Source organism: Oncorhynchus masou, chromosome 5, assembly GCF_036934945.1.
Source record: "Oncorhynchus masou masou isolate Uvic2021 chromosome 5, UVic_Omas_1.1, whole genome shotgun sequence".
Taxonomy (NCBI): domain Eukaryota; kingdom Metazoa; phylum Chordata; class Actinopteri; order Salmoniformes; family Salmonidae; genus Oncorhynchus; species Oncorhynchus masou.
The window spans coordinates 11,431,749-11,455,550 of NC_088216.1; the positions used below are offsets into that span (position 1 = coordinate 11,431,749).

Genomic DNA, 23,802 nt, shown 5'->3' on the forward strand with positions numbered 1-23,802 from the left:
TATATTACCACTGTATAGAGGAGTGTGTTATATCAGTAACTAGTAGTTATATTACCACTGTATAGAGGAGTGTGTTATATCAGTAACTAGTAGTTATATTACCACTGTATAGAGGAGTGTGTTATATCAGTAACTAGTAGTTATATTACTACTGTATAGAGGAGTGTGTTATATCAGTAACTAGTAGTTATATTACTACTGTATAGAGGAGTGTGTTATATCAGTAACTAGTAGTTATATTACTACTGTATAGAGGAGTGTGTTATATCAGTAACTAGTAGTTATATTACCACTGTATAGAGGAGTGTGTTATATCAGTAACTAGTAGTTATATTACCACTAGAGGAGTGTGTTATATCAGTAACTAGTAGTTATATTACTACTGTATAGAGGAGTGTGTTATATCAGTAACTAGTAGTTATATTACTACTAGATAGAGAGTGTGTTATATCAGTAACTAGTAGTTATATTACTACTGTATAGAGGAGTGTGTTATATCAGTAACTAGTAGTTATATTACTACTGTATAGAGGAGTGTGTTATATCAGTAACTAGTAGTTATATTACTACTGTATAGAGGAGTGTGTTATATCAGTAACTAGTAGTTATATATAGAGGAGTGTGTTATATCAGTAACTAGTAGTTATATTACTACTGTATAGAGGAGTGTGTTATATCAGTAACTAGTAGTTATATTACTACTGTATAGAGGAGTGTGTTATATCAGTAACTAGTAGTTATATTACTACTGTATAGAGGAGTGTGTTATATCAGTAACTAGTAGTTATATTACTACTGTATAGAGGAGTGTGTTATATCAGTAACTAGTAGTTATATTACTACTAGAGGAGTGTGTTATATCAGTAACTAGTAGTTATATTACTACTGTATAGAGGAGTGTGTTATATCAGTAACTAGTAGTTATATTACTACTAGAGGAGTGTGTTATATCAGTAACTAGTAGTTATATTACCACTGTATAGAGGAGTGTGTTGTATCAGTAACTAGTAGTTATATTACTACTAGAGGAGTGTGTTATATCAGTAACTAGTAGTTATATTACCACTGTATAGAGGAGTGTGTTATATCAGTAACTAGTAGTTATATTACCACTAGAGGAGTGTGTTATATCAGTAACTAGTAGTTATATTACTACTAGAGGAGTGTGTTATATCAGTAACTAGTAGTTATATTACCACTGTATAGAGGAGTGTGTTATATCAGTAACTAGTAGTTATATTACCACTAGAGGAGTGTGTTATATCAGTAACTAGTAGTTATATTACTACTGTATAGAGGAGTGTGTTATATCAGTAACTAGTAGTTATATTACTACTGTATAGAGGAGTGTGTTATATCAGTAACTAGTAGTTATATTACTACTAGAGGAGTGTGTTATATCAGTAACTAGTAGTTATATTACCACTGTATAGAGGAGTGTGTTGTATCAGTAACTAGTAGTTATATTACTACTAGAGGAGTGTGTTATATCAGTAACTAGTAGTTATATTACCACTGTATAGAGGAGTGTGTTATATCAGTAACTAGTAGTTATATTACCACTAGAGGAGTGTGTTATATCAGTAACTAGTAGTTATATTACTACTAGAGGAGTGTGTTATATCAGTAACTAGTAGTTATATTACCACTGTATAGAGGAGTGTGTTATATCAGTAACTAGTAGTTATATTACCACTAGAGGAGTGTGTTATATCAGTAACTAGTAGTTATATTACTACTGTATAGAGGAGTGTGTTATATCAGTAACTAGTAGTTATATTACTACTGTATAGAGGAGTGTGTTATATCAGTAACTAGTAGTTATATTACTACTAGAGGATTGTGTTATATCAGTAACTAGTAGTTATATTACTACTGTATAGAGGAGTGTGTTATATCAGTAACTAGTAGTTATATTACCACTAGAGGAGTGTGTTATATCAGTAACTAGTAGTTATATTACTACTAGAGGAGTGTGTTATATCAGTAACTAGTAGTTATATTACTACTAGAGGAGTGTGTTATATCAGTAACTAGTAGTTATATTACCACTAGAGGAGTGTGTTATATCAGTAACTAGTAGTTATATTACTACTGTATAGAGGAGTGTGTTATATCAGTAACTAGTAGTTATATTACTACTGTATAGAGGAGTGTGTTGTATCAGTAACTAGTAGTTATATTACTACTGTATAGAGGAGTGTGTTATATCAGTAACTAGTAGTTATATTACCACTGTATAGAGGAGTGTGTTATATCAGTAACTAGTAGTTATATTACCACTAGAGGAGTGTGTTATATCAGTAACTAGTAGTTATATTACCACTAGAGGAGTGTGTTATATCAGTAACTAGTAGTTATATTACCACTAGAGGAGTGTGTTATATCAGTAACTAGTAGTTATATTACTACTGTATAGAGGAGTGTGTTATATCAGTAACTAGTAGTTATATTACTACTGTATAGAGGAGTGTGTTATATCAGTAACTAGTAGTTATATTACTACTGTATAGAGGAGTGTGTTATATCAGTAACTAGTAGTTATATTACCACTGTATAGAGGAGTGTGTTATATCAGTAACTAGTAGTTATATTACCACTGTATAGAGGAGTGTGTTATATCAGTAACTAGTAGTTATATTACCACTGTATAGAGGAGTGTGTTATATCAGTAACTAGTAGTTATATTACTACTGTATAGAGGAGTGTGTTATATCAGTAACTAGTAGTTATATTACTACTGTATAGAGGAGTGTGTTATATCAGTAACTAGTAGTTATATTACCACTAGAGGAGTGTGTTATATCAGTAACTAGTAGTTATATTACTACTAGAGGAGTGTGTTATATCAGTAACTAGTAGTTATATTACTACTGTATAGAGGAGTGTGTTGTATCAGTAACTAGTAGTTATATTACCACTGTATAGAGGAGTGTGTTATATCAGTAACTAGTAGTTATATTACCACTGTATAGAGGAGTGTGTTATATCAGTAACTAGTAGTTATATTACCACTGTATAGAGGAGTGTGTTATATCAGTAACTAGTAGTTATATTACTACTGTATAGAGGAGTGTGTTATATCAGTAACTAGTAGTTATATTACTACTAGAGGAGTGTGTTATATCAGTAACTAGTAGTTATATTACTACTGTATAGAGGAGTGTGTTATATCAGTAACTAGTAGTTATATTACTACTAGAGGAGTGTGTTATATCAGTAACTAGTAGTTATATTACCACTGTATAGAGGAGTGTGTTATATCAGTAACTAGTAGTTATATTACCACTAGAGGAGTGTGTTGTATCAGTAACTAGTAGTTATATTACTACTGTATAGAGGAGTGTGTTATATCAGTAACTAGTAGTTATATTACTACTAGAGGAGTGTGTTATATCAGTAACTAGTAGTTATATTACCACTGTATAGAGGAGTGTGTTATATCAGTAACTAGTAGTTATATTACCACTAGAGGAGTGTGTTGTATCAGTAACTAGTAGTTATATTACTACTGTATAGAGGAGTGTGTTATATCAGTAACTAGTAGTTATATTACTACTGTATAGAGGAGTGTGTTATATCAGTAACTAGTAGTTATATTACTACTGTATAGAGGAGTGTGTTATATCAGTAACTAGTAGTTATATTACCACTAGAGGAGTGTGTTATATCAGTAACTAGTAGTTATATTACTACTGTATAGAGGAGTGTGTTATATCAGTAACTAGTAGTTATATTACCACTAGAGGAGTGTGTTATATCAGTAACTAGTAGTTATATTACCACTAGAGGAGTGTGTTGTATCAGTAACTAGTAGTTATATTACCACTAGAGGAGTGTGTTATATCAGTAACTAGTAGTTATATTACCACTAGAGGAGTGTGTTATATCAGTAACTAGTAGTTATATTACCACTAGAGGAGTGTGTTGTATCAGTCCAGTATCTAACCCTGTTCTGTCTCCTGTCTCTAGGACCAGTATGATGGTATTGATAAACACACCCAGTCAGGACTGGATCTGGTCGACCGATATGTGAAGTTTGTCAGAGAACGGACCGAGATAGAACAGAACTACGCCAAGCAACTCAGGTGTCTGTCTGTCTGTTTCTGTCTGTTTCTGTCTGTCTGTCTGTGTGCTCTGTTTGTCTGTGTGCTCTGTTTGTCTGTGTGCTCTGTTTGTCTGTGTGCTCTGTCTGGCTCTGTGTCCTGTCTCTCTGTGTGCTCTGTCTGTCTGTCCGTCTGTGTGTTTGTCGCTCTGTCTGTGTGCTCTGTCTGTGTGCTCTGTCTGTGTGTTTCTCTGTGTCTGTCTGTGTGCTCTGTCTGTCTGTGTGTTTCTCTGTGTCTGTCTTTTTCAGTGTCCTGTCTGTCTGTCCAGTGTGTCTGTGTGTTGTAATTAGTTGTTAGAATGTAACCCTGACATTCTCTCTTCCCCTCAGAAACCTCTCCAAGAAATACCTTAAACGAGGCAGCAAGGAGGAGCAGGAATGTGGGTGAGTTGTGTCTGTCTCTGTCTCTCTGTCTCTGTCTGTGTATCTCTCTGTCTCTGTCTGTGTGTCCTCTCTAATCAGTTAGTGATTTATCAGATGAGCTGTGCTTGTCCTTTGTCTCTCGTGTTTGTCTTTATTAGACAGACAGATTTCTTTATCCCACCAATCACATGCAACTCTTTACCCCTGTTTCCTGGAAGTGAACCAATAACATAGAACCCTTTACCCCTGTTTCCTGGAAGTGAACCAATAACATAGAACCCTTTACCCCTGTTTCCTGGAAGTGAACCAATAACATAGAACCCTTTACCCCTGTTTCCTGGAAGTGAACCAATAACAGAACCCTTTACCCCTGTTTCCTGGAAGTGAACCAATCACATTCAAATCAAATCAAATGTTATTTGTCACATACACATGGTTAGCAGATCTTAATGCGAGTGTAGCGAAATGCTTGTGCTTCTAGTTCCGACAATGCAGTAATAACCAACAAGTAATCTAACTAACAATTCCAAAACTACTACCTCATACACACAAGTGTAAGGGGATAAAGAATATGTACATAAAGATATATGAATGAGTGATGGTACAGAGCAGCATAGGCAAGATGCAGTAGATGGTATCGAGTACAGTATATACATATGAGATGAGTAATGTAGGGTATGTAAACAAAGTGGCATAGTTTAAAGTGGCTAGAGAGTGGCTATGTTGTCATCTAACTAATCTCTCTCTATCCCCTCGGTCTTGTTGCCCCTCCACCTGCAGGTTCACCAATCACCAGTCGTTCCAGGACATTGTGAATGAGCTGAATGACTATGCGGGCCAGAGAGAGCTGATAGCAGAGAACATGATGACTGGAATCTGTGTAGAACTCACCAAATACCTCCAGGACCTCAAACAAGAACGCAAAACAGTGAGAGAGAGCGAGATGGAGAGATGGAGGGAGGGGAGAGATGGAGGGAGAGATGGAGGGAGGGAGGGGAGGGGAGGGGAGAGATGGAGGGAGAGATGGAGAGAGAGCGAGCGGGAGGGAGGGGAGGAGGGAGGGTGGAAGATAACATCACCGACATGTTGAACTCACTTTGATGTTGTCATCTAACTAATCTCTCTCTCCCAGTACCTGGCCGATGCCAAAAAAGCTCAACAGAACTTGGAGATCAGTTTCAAACAGCTGGAGAATGTGAGTTTCTGTGTGATTGAGAGTGAATATGTTATAACCCCTATAACCCACAGTGCCCCACCCGTCGGCCCGCGGGTGGTTTTGATTGCCCCCCCCCCCCAAAGTCAGATTTGAAATGATTGTTTTAGTCAATTTGCAGGCTACAAATGATTTGTAAATATGTTATGTCCCTCTGACCGTCCGTCTTCTCAGGAAGTAATCGTCCCGTGGCCAGTTGATGATCCTCTATAACCCTCACTAAACTGTGTGTGTGTGTGTGTGTGTGTGTGTGTGTGTGTGTGTGTGTGTGTGTGTGTGTGTGTGTGTGTGTGTGTACAGACGAAGAGGCGTTTTGCCAAGGAGTGGGGAGAGGCAGAGAAAGCCACACAACAAGCAGAGAAAATTGAGAACGACACAAACGCTGTGAAAGCAGATGTTGAGAAGGTACACAGACCTCAACGTTCACACCACGTCCCACGCCCACTCACACAGACCTCAACGGTCACACCACGTCCCACGCCCACTCACACAGACCTCAACGGTCACACCACGTCCCACGCCCACTCACACAGACCTCAACGTTCACACCACGTCCCACGCCCACTCACACAGACCTCAACGGTCACACCACGTCCCACGCCCACTCACACAGACCTCAACGGTCACACCACGTCCCACGCCCACTCACACAGACCTCAACGTTCACACCACGTCCCACGCCCACTCACCCAGACCTCAATGTTCACACCACGTCCCACGCCCACTCACACAGACCTCAACGTTCACACCACGTCCCACGCCCACTCACACAGACCTCAACGTTCACACCACGTCCCACGCCCACTCACACAGACCTCAACGTTCACACCACGTCCCACGCCCACTCACACAGACCTCAACGGTCACACCACGTCCCACGCCCACTCACACAGACCTCAACGTTCACACCACGTCCCACGCCCACTCACACAGACCTCAACGGTCACACCACGTCCCACGCCCACTCACACAGACCTCAACGTTCACACCACGTCCCACGCCCACTCACCCAGACCTCAATGTTCACACCACGTCCCACGCCCACTCACACAGACCTCAACGTTCACACCACGTCCCACGCCCACTCACACAGACCTCAACGTTCACACCACGTCCCACGCCCACTCACACAGACCTCAACGTTCACACCACGTCCCACGCCCACTCACACAGACCTCAACGTTCACACCACGTCCCACGCCCACTCACACAGACCTCAACGGTCACACCACGTCCCACGCCCACTCACACAGACCTCAACGTTCACACCACGTCCCACGCCCACTCACACAGACCTAAACGTTCACACCACGTCCCACGCCCACTCACACAGACCTCAACGGTCACACCACGTCCCACGCCCACTCACACAGACCTAAACGTTCACACCACGTCCCACGCCCACTCACACAGACCTAAACGTTCACACCACGTCCCACGCCCACGCCCACTCACACAGACCTCAACGGTCACACCACGTCCCACGCCAACTCACACAGACCTAAACATTCACACCACGTCCCACGCCCACTCACACAGACCTCAACGTTCACACCACGTCCCTGTATACCAGGTAATACAGGTGTGTGTGTGTGTGTTCAGGTGAAGCAGCATACGTCCCTATATACCAGTTAATACAGGTGCGTGTGTGTGTCCAGGTGAAGCAGCATACGTCCCTATATACCAGTTAATACAGGTGTGTGTGTGTCCAGGTGAAGCAGCATACGTACCTATATACCAGTTAATACAGGTTTGTGTGTGTCCAGGTGAAGCAGCATACGTCCCTATATACCAGTTAATACAGGTGTGTGTGTGTGTGTCCAGGTGAAGCAGCATACGTCCCTATATACCAGTTTATACAGGTGTGTGTGTGTCCAGGTGAAGCAGCATACGTCCCTATATACCAGTTAATACAGGTGTGTGTGTGTGTGTGTGTGTGTGTGTGTGTGTGTGTGTGTGTCCAGGTGAAGCAGCATACGTCCCTATATACCAGTTAATACAGGTGTGTGTGTGTCCAGGTGAAGCAGCATACGTACCTATATACCAGTTAATACAGGTGTGTGTGTGTCCAGGTGAAGCAGCATACGTCCCTATATACCAGTTAATACAGGTGTGTGTGTGTCCAGGTGAAGCAGCATACGTCCCTATATACCAGTTAATACAGGTGTGTGTGTGTCCAGGTGAAGCAGCATACGTACCTATATACCAGTTAATACAGGTGTGTGTGTGTGTGTGTGTGTGTGTGTGTGTGTGTGTCCAGGTGAAGCAGCATACGTCCCTATATACCAGTTAATACAGGTGTGTGTGTGTCCAGGTGAAGCAGCATACGTCCCTATATACCAGTTAATACAGGTGTGTGTGTGTCCCGGTGAAGCAGCATACGTCCCTATATACCAGTTAATACAGGTGTGTGTGTGTCCAGGTGAAGCAGCATACGTACCTATATACCAGTTAATACAGGTGTGTGTGTGTGTGTGTGTGTGTGTCCAGGTGAAGCAGCATGCGTACCTATATACCAGTTAATACAGGAGTGTGTGTGTCCAGGTGAAGCAGCATACGTACCTATATACCAGTTAATACAGGTTTGTGTGTGTCCAGGTGAAGCAGCATACGTACCTATATACCAGTTAATACAGGTGTGTGTGTGTTCAGGTGAAGCAGCATACGTACCTATATACCAGTTAATACAGGTGTGTGTCCAGGTGAAGCAGCATACGTCCCTATATACCAGTTAATACAGGTGTGTGTGTGTGTCCAGGTGAAGCAGCATACGTACCTATATACCAGTTAATACAGGTGTGTGTGTGTCCAGGTGAAGCAGCATACGTCCCTATATACCAGTTAATACAGGTGTGTGTGTGTGTGTGTGTCCAGGTGAAGCAGCATACATCCCTATATACCAGTTAATACAGGTGTGTGTGTGTCCAGGTGAAGCAGCATACGTCCCTATATACCAGTTAATACAGGTGTGTGTGTGTCCAGGTGAAGCAGCATACGTCCCTATATACCAGTTAATACAGGTGTGTGTGTGTCCAGGTGAAGCAGCATACGTACCTATATACCAGTTAATACAGGTGTGTGTGTGTGTCCAGGTGAAGCAGCATACGTACCTATATACCAGTTAATACAGGTGTGTGTGTGTCCAGGTGAAGCAGCATACGTACCTATATACCAGTTAATACAGGTGTGTGTGTGTCCAGGTGAAGCAGCATACGTACCTATATACCAGTTAATACAGGTGTGTGTGTGTCCGGGTGAAGCAGCATACGCACCTATATAACAGTTAATACAGGTGTGTGTGTGTGTGTCCAGGTGAAGCAGCATACGTACCTATATACCAGTTAATACAGGTGTGTGTGTGTCCAGGTGAAGCAGCATACGTACCTATATACCAGTTAATACAGGTGTGTGTGTGTGTGTCCAGGTGAAGCAGCATACGTACCTATATACCAGTTAATACAGGTGTGTGTGTGTCCAGGTGAAGCAGCATGCCCATGTGAAGACACACACAGCGGAGGAGTGCAGGAACGACTACGCCGCCCAGCTCCAGAAATACAACAAGGAACAGAACACCTTCTACTACACAGAGATACCGCAGCTGTTTAATGTAACACACTTTACTTACTGATTTACTTAAGTTGTGTGTGAGATTATTTATATATATATTTATATATACACATACATACATACACACACACACACACACACACACACACACACACACACACACACACACACACACACACACACACACACACACACACACACATACACAGTTGAAGTCGGAAGTTTAAACACACTTCGGTTGGAGTCATTAGATCTTGTTTTTCAACCACTCCACAAAATCCTTGTTAACAAACAATAGTTTTGTCAAGTCGGTTAGGACATCTACTTGGTGCATGACACAAGTCATTTTTCCAACATTTGTTTACAGACTATTACAGATTATTTCACTTATAATTCACTGCATCACAATTCCAGTGGGTCAGAAGTTTACATACACTAAGTTGACTGTGCCTTTAAACAGCTTGGAAGATTCCAGAAAATTATGTCATCGCTTTAGAAGCTTCTTGTAGGCTAATTGACATCATTTGAGTCAATTGGAGGTGCACCTGTGGATGTATTTAAAGGCCTACCTTCAAACTCGGTGCCTCTTTGCTTGACATCATGGGAAAATCAAAAGAAATCAGCCAAGACCTCATAAAAAAAGTTGTAGACCTCCACAAGTCGTGTTCATCCTTGGTAGCAATTTCCAAACACCTGAAGGTACCACTTCATCTGTACAAACAATAGTATGCAAGTATAAACACCATGGGACCACGCAGCCGTCATACCACTCAGGAAGGAGACGCGTTCTGTCTTCTAGAAATGAACGTACCTTGGTGCGAAAAGTGCAACTCAATCCAAGAACAACAACAAAGGACCTTGTGAAGATGCTGGAGGAAACAGATACAAAAGTATCTATATCCACAGTAAAACAAGTCCTATATCGACAGAACCTGAAAGACCGCTCAGCAAGGAAGAAGCCACTGCTCCAAAACTGCCATAAAAAAGCCAGACTACGGTTTGCAACTGCACATGGGGACAAAGGTCATACTTTTTGGATAAATGTTCTCTGGTCTGATGAAACAAAAATAGAACTGTTTGGCCATAATGACCATCGTTATGTTTGGAGGAAAAAGGGGGAGGCTTGCAAACCGAAGAACACCATCCCAACCGTGAAGCACGGGGTGGCAGCATCATGTTGTGGGGGTGCTTTGCTGCAGGAGGGACTGGTGCACTTCACACAATTGATGTCGTCCTGAGGGAGGAAAAGGATGTGTATATATTGAAGCAACATCTCAAGACATCAGTCAGGAAGTTGAAGCTTGGTCGCAAATGGGTCTTCCAAATGAAGAAGGCTACCCGAAACGTTTGACCCAAGTTAAACAATTTGAAGGCTTCCAAATACTAATTGAGTGTGTAAACGTCTGACCCACTGGGAATGTGAGGAAAGAAATTAAAGCTGAAATAAATGATTCTCTCTACTATTTTTCTGACATTTCACATTCTTAAAATAAAGTGGTGATCCTAACTGAACTAAGACAGGGAATTTTTACTAGGATTAAATGTTAGGAATTGTGAAAAACTAAGTTTTTAAATGTAATTGGCTAAAGTGTATGTAAACTTCCGATTTCAACTGTATATAAATATACACACAGTACCGGTCAAAGGTTTGGACACAAACTCATTCAAGGGTTTTTCTTAATATTGACTATTTTCTACATTGTAGAATAATAGTGAAGACATCAAAGCTCTGAAATAACACATGGAATTGTGTAGGATCCAAAAAAGTTATCAAAATTATATTTTATATCTGAGATTCTTCAGTAGCCACCCTTTGCCTTGATGACAGCTTTGCACACTCTTGGCATTCTCTCAACCAGCTTCACCTGGAATGCTTTTTCAACAGTATTGATGGAGTTCCCATGTATGCCGAACACTTGTTGGCTGCTTTTCCTTCACTCTGCGGTCCAACACATCCCAAACCATCTCAATTGGGTCGGGTTGGGTTGAGGTCGAGTGATTTGTGGAGACCAGGTCATCTGATGCAGCACTCCATCACTCTCCTTGGTCAAATAGCCCTTACACAGCCTGGAGGTGTGTTGGGTCATTGTCCTGTTGAAAAACAAATGATTGTCCCACTAAGCTCAGTATGATGTGGTAGCCATGCTGGTTATGTGTGCCTTTTTGAATAGTAAATAAATCACTAACAGTGTCACCAGCAAAGCACCCCATCACACCACCTCCTCCATGCTTCACGGTGGGAACCACACATGTAGAGATCATCCGTTCACCTACTCTGCATCTCACAAATGCACAGCGTTTGGAAACAACATATCAAATGTAGACTCATCAGACCAGAGGACAGATTTCCACTGGTCTAATGTCCATTGCGTGTGTTTCTTGGCCCAAGCAAGTCTCTTCTTATTGGTGTCCTTCGGTAGTGGTTTCTTTGCAGCAATTTGACCATGAAGGCTTGATTCACACAGTCTCCTCTGAACAGTTGATGTTGAGATGTGTCTGTTACTTGAACTCTGTGAAGTATTTATTTGGGCTGCAATAACTGAGGCTGGTAACTCTAATGAACTTATCCTCTGCAGCAGAGGTAACTCTGGGTCTTCCTTTCCTGTGGCGGTCCTCATGAGAGCCAGTTTCATCATAGCTCTTGATGTTTTTGTGACTGCACTTGAAGAAACTTTCAAAGTTCTTGACATTTTCCAGATTGACTGACCTTTATGTCTTAAAGTAACGATCGGCCGTCGTTTCTCTGTGCTTATTTGAGCTGTTCTTGCCATTATATGGACTTGATCTTTTACCAAATCTTCTGTATACCCCCCTGACCTTGTCACAGCAGAACTGATTGTCTCAAACGCATCAAGAAGGAAAGAAATTCCACAAATTAACTTCTAACAAGGCACACCTGTTAATTGAAATGCATTCCAGGCGACTACCTCATGAAGCTGGTTGAGAGAATGCCAAGAGTGTGTAAAGCTGTCATCAAGGCACAGGGTGGCTACTTTGAAGAATCTCAAATATAAAATATATTATGATTTGTTTACATCTTTTAAGGTTACCACCTGATTCCATATGTGTTATTTCATATTTTTTGATGTCTTCACTATTATTCTACAATGTAGAAAATAGTAAAAAATAAATAAACCATGGAATGTCCAAACTGTTGTACTGTTGTGTGTGTGTGTGTGTGGATGTGTTTAACTATACTTGTGGGGACCAGAAGTCTCTACTAGAATAGTAAACAAACTAACATTAGATCCAACTGGGGACATTTTGTTAGTCCCCCACAAGGTGAAATGCTATTTCTAGGGGGTTAGGGTTGGAATTAGGGTTAGGAGCTAGGCTTTAAGGATAGGTTTAGTTTAGGGGTTAGCGAAAATATGAATTTTGAATGGGACTGAATTTTGTGTCGCCTCAAGTTCAGTTATACAGGACTGTTTTTGTGTGTGTGTGTGTATATATTGTGTGTGTGTGTGTGTGTGTGTAGAAGCTGCAGGATATGGATGAGCGGCGTATCAGGTGCTTGGCAGAGGGCTACAGTCAGTTTGCTGAGGTAGAGAAGAAGGTTTTACCCATCATCACTAAATGTCTGGACGGGATCAGTATGGCAGGGCGGAACACCAACGGCAAACAGGTGACAACACACACCAACACACACACACACACACCAAAACACACACACACACCAACACACACACCAAAACACACACACACACCAACACACACACCAACACACACACACACACCAACACACACACACCAACACACACACACCAACACACACACACACACACCAACACACACACACACCAACACACACACCAACACACACACACACCAACACACACACACACCAAAACACACACACACACACACCAACACACACACACACACCAACACACACACCAACACACCAACACACACCAACACACACACACACCAACACACACACACACCAACACACACCAACACACACACACACACCAAAACACACACACACACCAACACACACACACACACACCAACACACACACACACACACACACACACCAACACACACCAACACACACACACACGGACACAAGCATGTACACACACCAACACACACGGGTGCTAACACCCATCGACGCAAGCATGCATATTCACACATACACAAGGACGCAAGCATGCATACACACACACACACTCTCACTTGCCATGTCCTGTGTGTATTCAGGACTCCTTGCGGTTTATAGAACAACACAAGTCAGGTTTTGAGCGACCGGCTGAGGTGGACTTTGAAGACTACAGCCAAGGTATCAAACCAGCCTCCTCAGACGCCAACCTCAACCACCCTAAAGTACGCACTAAACTGTGGCCCTTCAGTCACAAGAAAACCAAGGTATGTACACTACACCCTACACACTAACCTACGTCAGACTCCAGCCTCAACCACCCTAAAATATGCACTAAACTGTGGCCCTTCAACCACAAGAACAAGGTATGTTCTAGCACCCTGAACACTACACTGTACACCGGTCTTTTCTCTGTCTTACCGGGGGACGGTCTCTTCTGTCTTACCGGGGGACGGTCTCTTCTCTGTCTTACCGGGGGACGGTCTCTTCTGTCTTACCGGGGGACGGTCTCTTCTCTGTCTTACCGGGGACGGTCTCTTCTCTGCCTTACCGGGGACGGTCTCTTCTCTGCCTTACCGGGGACGGTCTCTTCTCTGTCTTACCGGGGACGGTCTCTTCTCTGTCTTACTGGGGGACGGTCTCTTCTCTGTCTTACTGGGGACGGTCTCTTCTCTGTCTTACTGGGGGACGGTCTCTTCTCTGTCTTACTGGGGGACGGTCTCTTCTCTGTCTTACTGGGGGACGGTCTCTTCTCTGCCTTACTGGGGGACGGTCTCTTCTCTGTCTTACTGGGGGACGGTCTCTTCTCTGTCTTACTGGGGGACGGTCTCTTCTCTGTCTTACTGGGGGACGGTCTCTTCTCTGTCTTACCGGGGGACGGTCTCTTCTCTGTCTTACTGGGGACGGTCTCTTCTCTGTCTTACCGGGGACGGTCTCTTCTCTGTCTTACTGGGGACGGTCTCTTCTCTGCCTTACCGGGGACGGTCTCTTCTCTGCCTTACCGGGGACGGTCTCTTCTCTGCCTTACCGGGGACGGTCTCTTCTCTGTCTTACTGGGGGACGGTCTCTTCTCTGTCTTACTGGGGACGGTCTCTTCTCTGTCTTACTGGGGGACGGTCTCTTCTCTGTCTTACTGGGGGACGGTCTCTTCTCTGTCTTACCGGGGACGGTCTCTTCTCTGCCTTACTGGGGGACGGTCTCTTCTCTGCCTTACCGGGGGACGGTCTCTTCTCTGCCTTACCGGGGGACGGTCTCTTCTCTGCCTTACTGGGGGACGGTCTCTTCTCTGTCTTACTGGGGGACGGTCTCTTCTCTGTCTTACTGGGGGACGGTCTCTTCTCTGCCTTACTGGGGGACGGTCTCTTCTCTGCCTTACTGGGGGACGGTCTCTTCTCTGCCTTACTGGGGACGGTCTCTTCTCTGCCTTACTGGGGGACGGTCTCTTCTCTGCCTTACTGGGGGACGGTCTCTTCTCTGCCTTACTGGGGGACGGTCTCTTCTCTGCCTTACTGGGGGACGGTCTCTTCTCTGCCTTACTGGGGACGGTCTCTTCTCTGCCTTACTGGGGACGGTCTCTTCTCTGCCTTACTGGGGGACGGTCTCTTCTCTGCCTTACCGGGGGACGGTCTCTTCTCTGCCTTACCGGGGGACGGTCTCTTCTCTGCCTTACTGGGGGACGGTCTCTTCTCTGTCTTACTGGGGGACGGTCTCTTCTCTGTCTTACTGGGGACGGTCTCTTCTCTGCCTTACTGGGGGACGGTCTCTTCTCTGCCTTACTGGGGACGGTCTCTTCTCTGCCTTACTGGGGGACGGTCTCTTCTCTGCCTTACTGGGGGACGGTCTCTTCTCTGTCTTACTGGGGGACGGTCTACTGGGTACACATTTATTTTTGTTATTATTATAATAACGTTTCGGCCCTTCGACCATCTGCTCAGACGACCGGCCCACGGATGAATCTTGCACCCTACACTACCCCACTCCAAAGCGTGCACTAAGCTCTGTCACTTGAGAAAGAAGAGCCAGGTACAATAGACCAGGGGGCGACCAGCCTTTCCCTCCCTTCCTCCACCCATCTCTCTTCTGTTGTCTCCTGTCCTCCACCCATCTCTCTTCTCTGTTGTCTCCTGTCCTCTACCCATCTCTTTTCTCTGTCTCCTGTCCTCCACCCATCTCTCTTCTGTTGTCTCCTGTCCTCCACCCATCTCTCTTCTCTGTTGTCTCCTGTCCTCTACCCATCTCTCTTCTGTTGTCTCCTGTCCTCCACCCATCTCTCTTCTCTGTTGTCTCCTGTCCTCTACCCATCTCTCTTCTCTGTTGTCTCCTGTCCTCTACCCATCTCTCTTCTCTTTTGTCTGTCTCCTGTCCTCTACCCATCTCTCTTCTCTTTCGTCTGTCTCCTGTCCTCCACCCATCTCTCTTCTCTGTTGTCTCCTGTCCTCTACCCATCTCTTTTCTCTGTCTCCTGTCCTCTACCCATCTCTCTTATCTCTCGTCTCCCTCCTGTCCTCCACCCATCTCTCGTCTCCCTCCCGTCCTCTACCCATCTCTCGTCTCCCTCCCGTCCTCTACCCATCTCTCTTCTCTTCCTCTGTCATTGGGCTACAGCATTCTGTTCCTCTCTGTCATTGGGCTACAGCATTCTGTTCCTCTCTGTGATTGGACAAGCCTGGTCAGGGGCTAGTTCTTAGTGTTGGGTAATCAGCCCCCCTCTATACACAGACACATTCCACACCTCTCTGCTCCCCTCTTACACCTGAGGGGACAATTCTAGCGATGTCTCTTTCCCTCTCAATTCAAAGAGCTCTCTCTCGCGCTCTTTCTCTCGCTCTCTCTCGCTCTTTCTCTCGCTCTCTCTCTCTCTCTGTGTGTGATGATTCTCTGATGTCTCTACATAGTGTTTCTTCAGGGTATTTTCTTTGCTTTTCTCATAGCCTTAATCCTCTTTGTGTTTCTTCATGGTGTCTATCTCTCCTTCTCCAGTGGTTTTCTCCTTTCCCACCTTGTCTTCCTCCCTTTCCTCGTCCTTCCCTCCCCAGGTCTCACACCCCTCTATCTCTGCCCCTTCCCCATAACCCCTTCCCCCTCTCTAAGCTGGGTCGCGCCCCTCTCTCTTTCTGCCTGAGAGAGTTTAACCGTTCTGTCAAACCTCCGCCTTGCTACCTTCAGGGCTCTGCACAGACCGGTGAGTCTCCCTCGGTCTGAGGACAGTTTGGTGTTTCCCCTCCTAATGGATCCGGTTAGGATTATGGTCCTAGGTCAGTGGTTAGATTAGTATCTAATGGTTCAGGTTAGGATTGTAGGAGGGTAATCTGGTCCTAGATCAGTGGTTATATTAGTATCTAATGGTTCAGGTTAGGATTGTAGGAGGGTAATCTGGTCCTAGGTCAGTGGTTAGATTAGTATCTAATGGATCAGGTTAGGATTGTAGGAGGGTAATCTGGTCCTAGGTCAGTGGTTAGATTAGTATCTAATGGATCAGGTTAGGATTGTAGGAGGGTAATCTGGTCCTAGATCAGTGGTTAGTATCTAATGGTTCAGGTCAGGATTGTAGGAGGGTAATCTGGTCCTAGATCAGTGGTTAGATTAGTATCTAATGGTTCAGGTTAGGATTGTAGGAGGGTAATCTGGTCCTAGATCAGTGGTTAGTATCTAATGATTCAGGTTAGGATTGTAGGAGGGTAATCTGGTCCTAGATCAGTGGTTAGATTAGTATCTAATGGTTCAGGTTAGGATTGTAGGAGGGTAATCTGGTCCTAGATCAGTGGTTAGATTAGTATCTAATGGTTCATTTTTACATTTACATTTAAGTCATTTAGCAGATGCTCTTATCCAGAGCGACTTACAAATTGGTGAATTCACCTTCTGACATCCAGTGGAACAGCCACTTTACAATAGTGCATCTAAATCATTAAGGGGGAGGGGGGGTGAGAAGGATTACTTATCCTATCCTAGGTATTCCTTGAAGAGGTGGGGTTTCAGGTGTCTCCGGAAGGTGGTGATTGACTCCGCTGTCCTGGCGTCGTGAGGGAGTTTGTTCCACCATTGGGGGGCCAGAGCAGCGAACAGTTTTGACTGGGCTGAGCGGGAACTGTACTTCCTCAGTGGTAGGGAGGCGAGCAGGCCAGAGGTGGATGAACGCAGTGCCCTTGTTTGGGTGTAGGGCCTGATCAGAGCCTGGAGGTACTGCGGTGCCGTTCCCCTCACAGCTCCGTAGGCAAGCACCATGGTCTTGTAGCGGATGCGAGCTTCAACTGGAAGCCAGTGGAGAGAGCGGAGGAGCGGGGTGACGTGAGAGAACTTGGGAAGGTTGAACACCAGACGGGCTGCGGCGTTCTGGATGAGTTGTAGGGGTTTAATGGCACAGGCAGGGAGCCCAGCCAACAGCGAGTTGCAGTAATCCAGACGGGAGATGACAAGTGCCTGGATTAGGACCTGCGCCGCTTCCTGTGTGAGGCAGGGTCGTACTCTGCGGATGTTGTAGAGCATGAACCTACAGGAACGGGCCACCGCCTTGGTTCAGGTTAGGATTATGGGAGGAAAACTGGTCCCCGATCAGTGTATTGGGTAACCAGCATACTCAGGTGAGTCACAGGGGTCCAAGGTTCCAACAACAGAGACTGATTGGCTAGATCAGTGCTGCCCAATTCTGTTCCTGGAGGACCCAAACACTTCTGTTTTTTTGTTTCTACCTGGTAGTTAATTACACTCACCTGGTGTCCCAGGTGTGAATTAGTCCCTAAGTAGAAGGAGGGGATGAAAACCAGAAGTTTTTGGGCCCTCCAGGACCAGGATCGGACAGCCCTGGGCTAGATGGACAGGTAAGCCCAATGCTGATTGGTGGATGAGGACATTTTGTTTGTTTACAACGTCTGAAGATGTCACAATACATGTGTGTTTCTGTTTATGTGTTTGTGTCTCACGATGTGTCCATCCTTCTCACATTCCAGAGGATAAATGCTGACAAGCACATGGTAACACTTCCTATGGTTACGGTTTAGATCAGGGTTTCTATGGTTACGGTTAGATGTAACCCAGGCCTCCACCTCCACAGTACTGACTGGTGTTCTTCTCTCCATGGTAGTTAACATGGTAACCCTTCCTATGGTTACGGTTTAGAACAGGGTTTCTATGGTTACGGTTAGATGTTATCCAGTCAGTACTCTGGAGGTGTTGAGAGGACAAAGATAACAACCAGCAGTACTGTGGACCTCAACGTCTGGGGTGCGTCCCAATAATATCTCCTGTCTCCTGAAGTGTGCACTTGTTCACTACATCTCACAAATGTTACAGCGTTAGATTGGGGGAGACGTGGGCTAGTTATTACAGCGGTAGATTGGGGGAGGCGTGGGCTAGTTATTACAGCGTTAGATTGGGGGAGACGTGGGGTAGTTATTACAGCGGTAAATTGGGGGAGGCGTGGGCTAGTTATTACAGCGGTAGATTGGGGGAGGCGTGGGCTAGTTATTACAGCGGTAGATTGGGGGAGGCGTGGGCTAGTTATTACAGCGGTAGATTGGGGGAGACGTGGGCTAGTTATTACAGCGGTAGATTGGGGGAGACGTGGGCTAGTTATTACAGCGGTAGATTGGGGGAGGCGTGGGCTGGGGTAGATTGGGGGAGGCGTGGGCTAGTTATTACAGCGGTAGATTGGGGGAGGCGTGGGCTAGTTATTACAGCGGTAGATTGGGGGAGACGTGGGCTAGTTATTACAGCGGTAGATTGGGGGAGACGTGGGCTAGTTATTACAGCGGTAGATTGGGGGAGAGTTATTACAGCGTGGGCTAGTTATTACAGCGGTAGATTGGGGGAGCGTGGGCTAGTTATTACAGCGGTAGATTGGGGGAGGCGTGGGCTAGTTATTACAGCGGTAGATTGGGGGAGGCGTGGGCTAGTTATTACAGCGGTAGATTGGGGGAGGCGTGGGCTAGTTATTACAGCGGTAGATTGGGGGAGGCGTGGGCTAGTTATTACAGCGGGGCTAGATTGGGGGAGGGGGAAACGTGGGCTAGTTATTACAGCGGTAGATTGGGGGAGGCGTGGGCTAGTTATTACAGCGGTAGATTGGGGGAGGCGTGGAGATTGGGGAGGCGTGGGCTAGTTATTACAGCGGTAGATTGGGGGAGACGTGGGCTAGTTATTACAGCGGTAGATTGGGGGAGGCGTGGGCTAGTTATTACAGCGGTAGATTGGGGGAGGCGTGGGCTAGTTATTACAGCGGTAGATTGGGGGAGGCGTGGGCTAGTTATTACAGCGGTAGATTGGGGGAGATTGGGCTAGTTATTACAGAGGGGAGGCGTGGGCTAGTTATTACAGCGGTAGATTGGGGGAGACGTGGGCTAGTTATTACAGCGGTAGATTGGTGGAGACGTGGGCTAGTTATTACAGCGGTAGATTGGGGAGACGTGGGCTAGTTATTACAGCGGTAGATTGGGGGAGACGTGGGCTAGTTATTACAGCGGTAGATTGGGGGAGACGTGGGCTAGTTATTACAGCGGTAGATTGGGGGAGACTTGGGCTAGTTATTACAGCGGTAGATTGGGGGAGATTACAGTAGATTGGGGGAGACTGGGCTAGTTATTACAGCGGTAGATTGGGGGAGACGTGGGCTAGTTATTACAGCGGTAGATTGGGGGAGACGTGGGCTAGTTATTACAGCGGTAGATTGGGGGAGGCGTGGGCTAGTTATTACAGCGGTAGATTGGGGGAGGCGTGGGCTAGTTATTACAGCGGTAGATTGGGGGAGTTGGGGGCTAGTATTACAGCGGTAGATTGGGGGAGACGTGGGCTAGTTATTACAGCGGTAGATTGGGGAGACGTGGGCTAGTTATTACAGCGGTAGATTGGGGGAGGCGTGGGCTAGTTATTACAGCGGTAGATTGGGGGAGACGTGGGCTAGTTATTACAGCGGTAGATTGGGGGAGACGTGGAGGCTAGTTATTACAGCGGTAGATTGGGGGAGACGTGGGCTAGTTATTACAGCGGTAGATTGGGGGAGACGTGGGCTAGTTATTACAGCGGTAGATTGGGGGAGGCGTGGGCTAGTTATTACAGCGGTAGATTGGGGGAGGCGTGGGCTAGTTATTACAGCGGTAGATTGGGGGAGACGTGGGCTAGTTATTACAGCGGTAGATTGGGGGAGGCGTGGGCTAGTTATTACAGCGGTAGATTGGGGGAGGCGTGGGCTAGTTATTACAGCGGTAGATTGGGGGAGGCGTGGGCTAGTTATTACAGCGGTAGATTGGGGGAGGCGTGGGCTAGTTATTACAGCGGTAGATTGGGGGAGGCGTGGGCTAGTTATTACAGCGGTAGATTGGGGGAGACGTGGGCTAGTTATTACAGTTATTACAGCGGTAGATTGGGGGAGACGTGGGCTAGTTATTACAGCGGTAGATTGGTGGAGACGTGGGCTAGTTATTACAGCGGTAGATTGGGGGAGTCGTGGGCTAGTTATTACAGCGGTAGATTGGGGGAGACGTGGGCTAGTTATTACAGCGGTGATTGGGGGAGATGGGCTAGTTATTAGTGTTAGATTGGGGGAGACGTGGGCTAGTTATTACAGCGGTAGATTGGGGGAGGCGTGGGCTAGTTATTACAGCGGTAGATTGGGGGAGACGTGGGCTAGTTATTAGTGTTAGATTGGGGGAGGCGTGGGCTAGTTATTACAGCGGTAGATTGGGGGAGACGTGGGCTAGTTATTACAGCGGTAGATTGGGGGAGGCGTGGGCTAGTTATTACAGCGGTAGATTGGGGGAGGCGTGGGCTAGTTATTACAGCGGTAGATTGGGGGAGGCGTGGGCTAGTTATTACAGCGGTAGATTGGGGGAGGCGTGGGCTAGTTATTACAGCGGTAGATTGGGGGAGACGTGGGCTAGTTATTACAGCGGTAGATTGGGGGAGACGTGGGCTGGGCTAGACGTTATTACAGCGGTAGATTGGGGGAGACGTGGGCTAGTTATTACAGCGGTAGATTGGGGGAGACGTGGGCTAGTTATTACAGCGGTAGATTGGGGGAGGCGTGGGCTAGTTATTACAGCGGTAGATTGGGGGAGGCGTGGGCTAGTTATTACAGTGGTAGATTGGGGGAGGCGTGGGCTAGTTATTACAGCGGTAGATTGGGGGAGGCGTAGGCTAGTTATTAGTGTTAGATTGGGGGAGGCGTGGGCTAGTTATTACAGCGGTAGATTGGGGGAGACGTGGGCTAATGGAAGATATTCCCACAAGTCATTTCCTTTCATATGGTGGAAGTTTTCACTTCAGGAGGAAGGAGAGACTTTGGGACAGAACCCGTGTCTGGTTTTGAGGGTTTAAACAGAACCCGTGTCTGGTTTTTAGGGTTTAAAGCGGTTTCGGTAATAACTGAGGGATATTCATCACTAACTCAGGTTTATGTCCAACACATTTCTTTACTCTGTGTGTGAGCATAACACCTCACCCTCATCTATCTCGCTTTCTCTCTCGCTTTCTTTCGCTCACCTGCTCTCTCCCTCCTCCTCCTCCTCTCTCAATTCAATTTAAGGGTCTTTATTGGCATGGGAAACGCATGTTAACATTGCCAAAGCAAGTGAACTAGATAATAAACTGTAAAAATGTACAGTAAACATTAAACTCGCAACATTTCAAATGTCATTGTCTCTCTCTCTCCCCGCATCCCTCTCTCGTCCCCTCCTCTCTCCCTCCGGTCCCCTCTCCCTCCGGTCCCCCCCGCCCGCCCCCCCCAGTCTCCAGCTGCTGAGGACTTCTCTCACCTGCCTCCAGAACAGAGGAAGAAGAGACTTCAGTCCAAGATTGATGACATCACCAAGGAACTTCAAAAGGAGCTGGACCAGAGGTAGCCCCGCCTCCCCGCCACTCTGACATCATCACCACAGTGACGGCGGCTATCTTACAGTCTTACTGTCTCTGTCCATCACTGGGAGAATCTCAAATGACTTTCTCCTCGCGTGTTCTCCCCTCTCTCAGGTCAGAGGGGAGGGACCTCTGGCTTTCTCAACCAATGGGTTTTGAGGAGGCGGCGAGGAGTTTCCAATTGAGATTCTCCCATCGTGTCCGTCTCGAATGGCACCCTATTCCCTATATAGTACGCTGCCTTTGACCAGGGCCCTATTCCCTATATAGTACGCTACCTTTGACCAGGGCCCTTTCCCTATATAGTACGCTGCCTTTGACCATGGCCCTATTCCCTATATAGTACGCTGCCTTTGACCAGGGCCCTATTCCCTATATAGTACGCTACCTTTGACCAGGGCCCTATTCCCTATATAGTACGCTGCCTTTGACCAGGGCCCTATTCCCTATATAGTACGCTACCTTTGACCAGGGCCCTATTCCCTATATAGTACACTACCTTTGACCAGGGCCCTATTCCCTATATAGTACGCTGCCTTTGACCAGGGCCCTATTCCCTATATAGTACGCTGCCTTTGACCAGGGCCCTATTCCCTATATAGTACGCTGCCTTTGACCAGGGCCCTATTCCCTATATAGTACGCTGCCTTTGACCAGGGCCCTATTCCCTATGTAGTACGCTGCCTTTGACCAGGGCCCTATTCCCTATATAGTACGCTGCCTTTGACCAGGGCCCTATTCCCTATATAGTACGCTGCCTTTGACCAGGGCCCTATTCCCTATATAGTACGCTGCCTTTGACCAGGGCCCTATTCCCTATATAGTATGCTGCCTTTGACCAGGGCTTATAGGACCCTGATCAGTAGTAGTGTACTAGATGGGAATAGTGTGCCTTTTGGGACACGTTGATTTGTTCTAACAGACGCCCTTCTTCTGTAACATATGTCCTGTTCCTGTCTGTCTCTGTCTGTCTGTCTGTCTCTGTCTGTCTCTGTCTGTCTCTGTCTGTCTCTGTCTGTCTCTGTCTGTCTGTCTCTCTGTCTGTCTCTGTCTGTCTGTCTCTCTGTGTCTGTCTGTTTCTCTGTCTGTTTCTCTGGCTCTTTCTCTGGCTCTTTCTCTGGCTCTTTCTCTGGCTCTTTCTCTGGCTCTGTTTCTGTCTCTGTCTCTGTCTCTGTCTGTCTCTGTCTCTGTCTGTCTCTGTCTCTGTCTGTTTCTGTCTCTGTCTGTCTGTCTCTGTCTGTCTCTGTCTGTCTCTGTCTGTCTCTGTCTCTTTCTGTCTCTGTCTCTTTCTGTCTCTGTCTGTTTCTGTCTCTGTCTGTTTCTGTCTCTGTCTCTGTCTGTCTCTGTCTGTTTCTGTCTCTGTCTCTGTCTGTTTCTGTCTCTGTCTGTCTCTGTCTGTCTCTGTCTGTCTCTGTCTGTCTCTGTCTGTTTCTGTCTCTGTCTGTTTCTGTCTCTGTCTGTTTCTGTCTCTGTCTCTTTCTGTCTCTGTCTCTGTCTCTTTCTGTCTCTGTCTCTGTCTCTTTCTGTCTCTGTCTCTTTCTGTCTCTTTCTGTCTCTGTCTCTTTCTGTCTTTGTCTCTTTCTGTCTCTGTCTCTTTCTGTCTC

General features: G+C 45.9%; 1 protein-coding gene across 5 annotated transcripts in view; it reads left to right on the forward strand.

Annotated features, from left to right (window-relative positions):
• The window catches only part of LOC135532981 (cdc42-interacting protein 4 homolog), a 117,750-nt gene that overhangs the window by 16,232 nt on the left and 77,716 nt on the right, over nucleotides 1-23,802 (forward strand). For 4 of the 5 annotated variants that reach the window (XM_064960402.1, XM_064960412.1, XM_064960416.1 and 1 more), the window contains exons 2-11: nucleotides 3,973-4,088; nucleotides 4,436-4,489; nucleotides 5,249-5,396; nucleotides 5,601-5,663; nucleotides 5,982-6,086; nucleotides 9,160-9,288; nucleotides 12,727-12,873; nucleotides 13,456-13,620; nucleotides 18,301-18,324; nucleotides 22,072-22,181. In XM_064960402.1, coding sequence (XP_064816474.1) covers nucleotides 3,973-4,088; nucleotides 4,436-4,489; nucleotides 5,249-5,396; nucleotides 5,601-5,663; nucleotides 5,982-6,086; nucleotides 9,160-9,288; nucleotides 12,727-12,873; nucleotides 13,456-13,620; nucleotides 18,301-18,324; nucleotides 22,072-22,181 — 1,061 coding nt within the window. The remainder of the gene's footprint in view (nucleotides 1-3,972; nucleotides 4,089-4,435; nucleotides 4,490-5,248; nucleotides 5,397-5,600; nucleotides 5,664-5,981; nucleotides 6,087-9,159; nucleotides 9,289-12,726; nucleotides 12,874-13,455; nucleotides 13,621-18,300; nucleotides 18,325-22,071; nucleotides 22,182-23,802) is intronic. The other variant, XM_064960406.1, reaches the window with a different exon arrangement.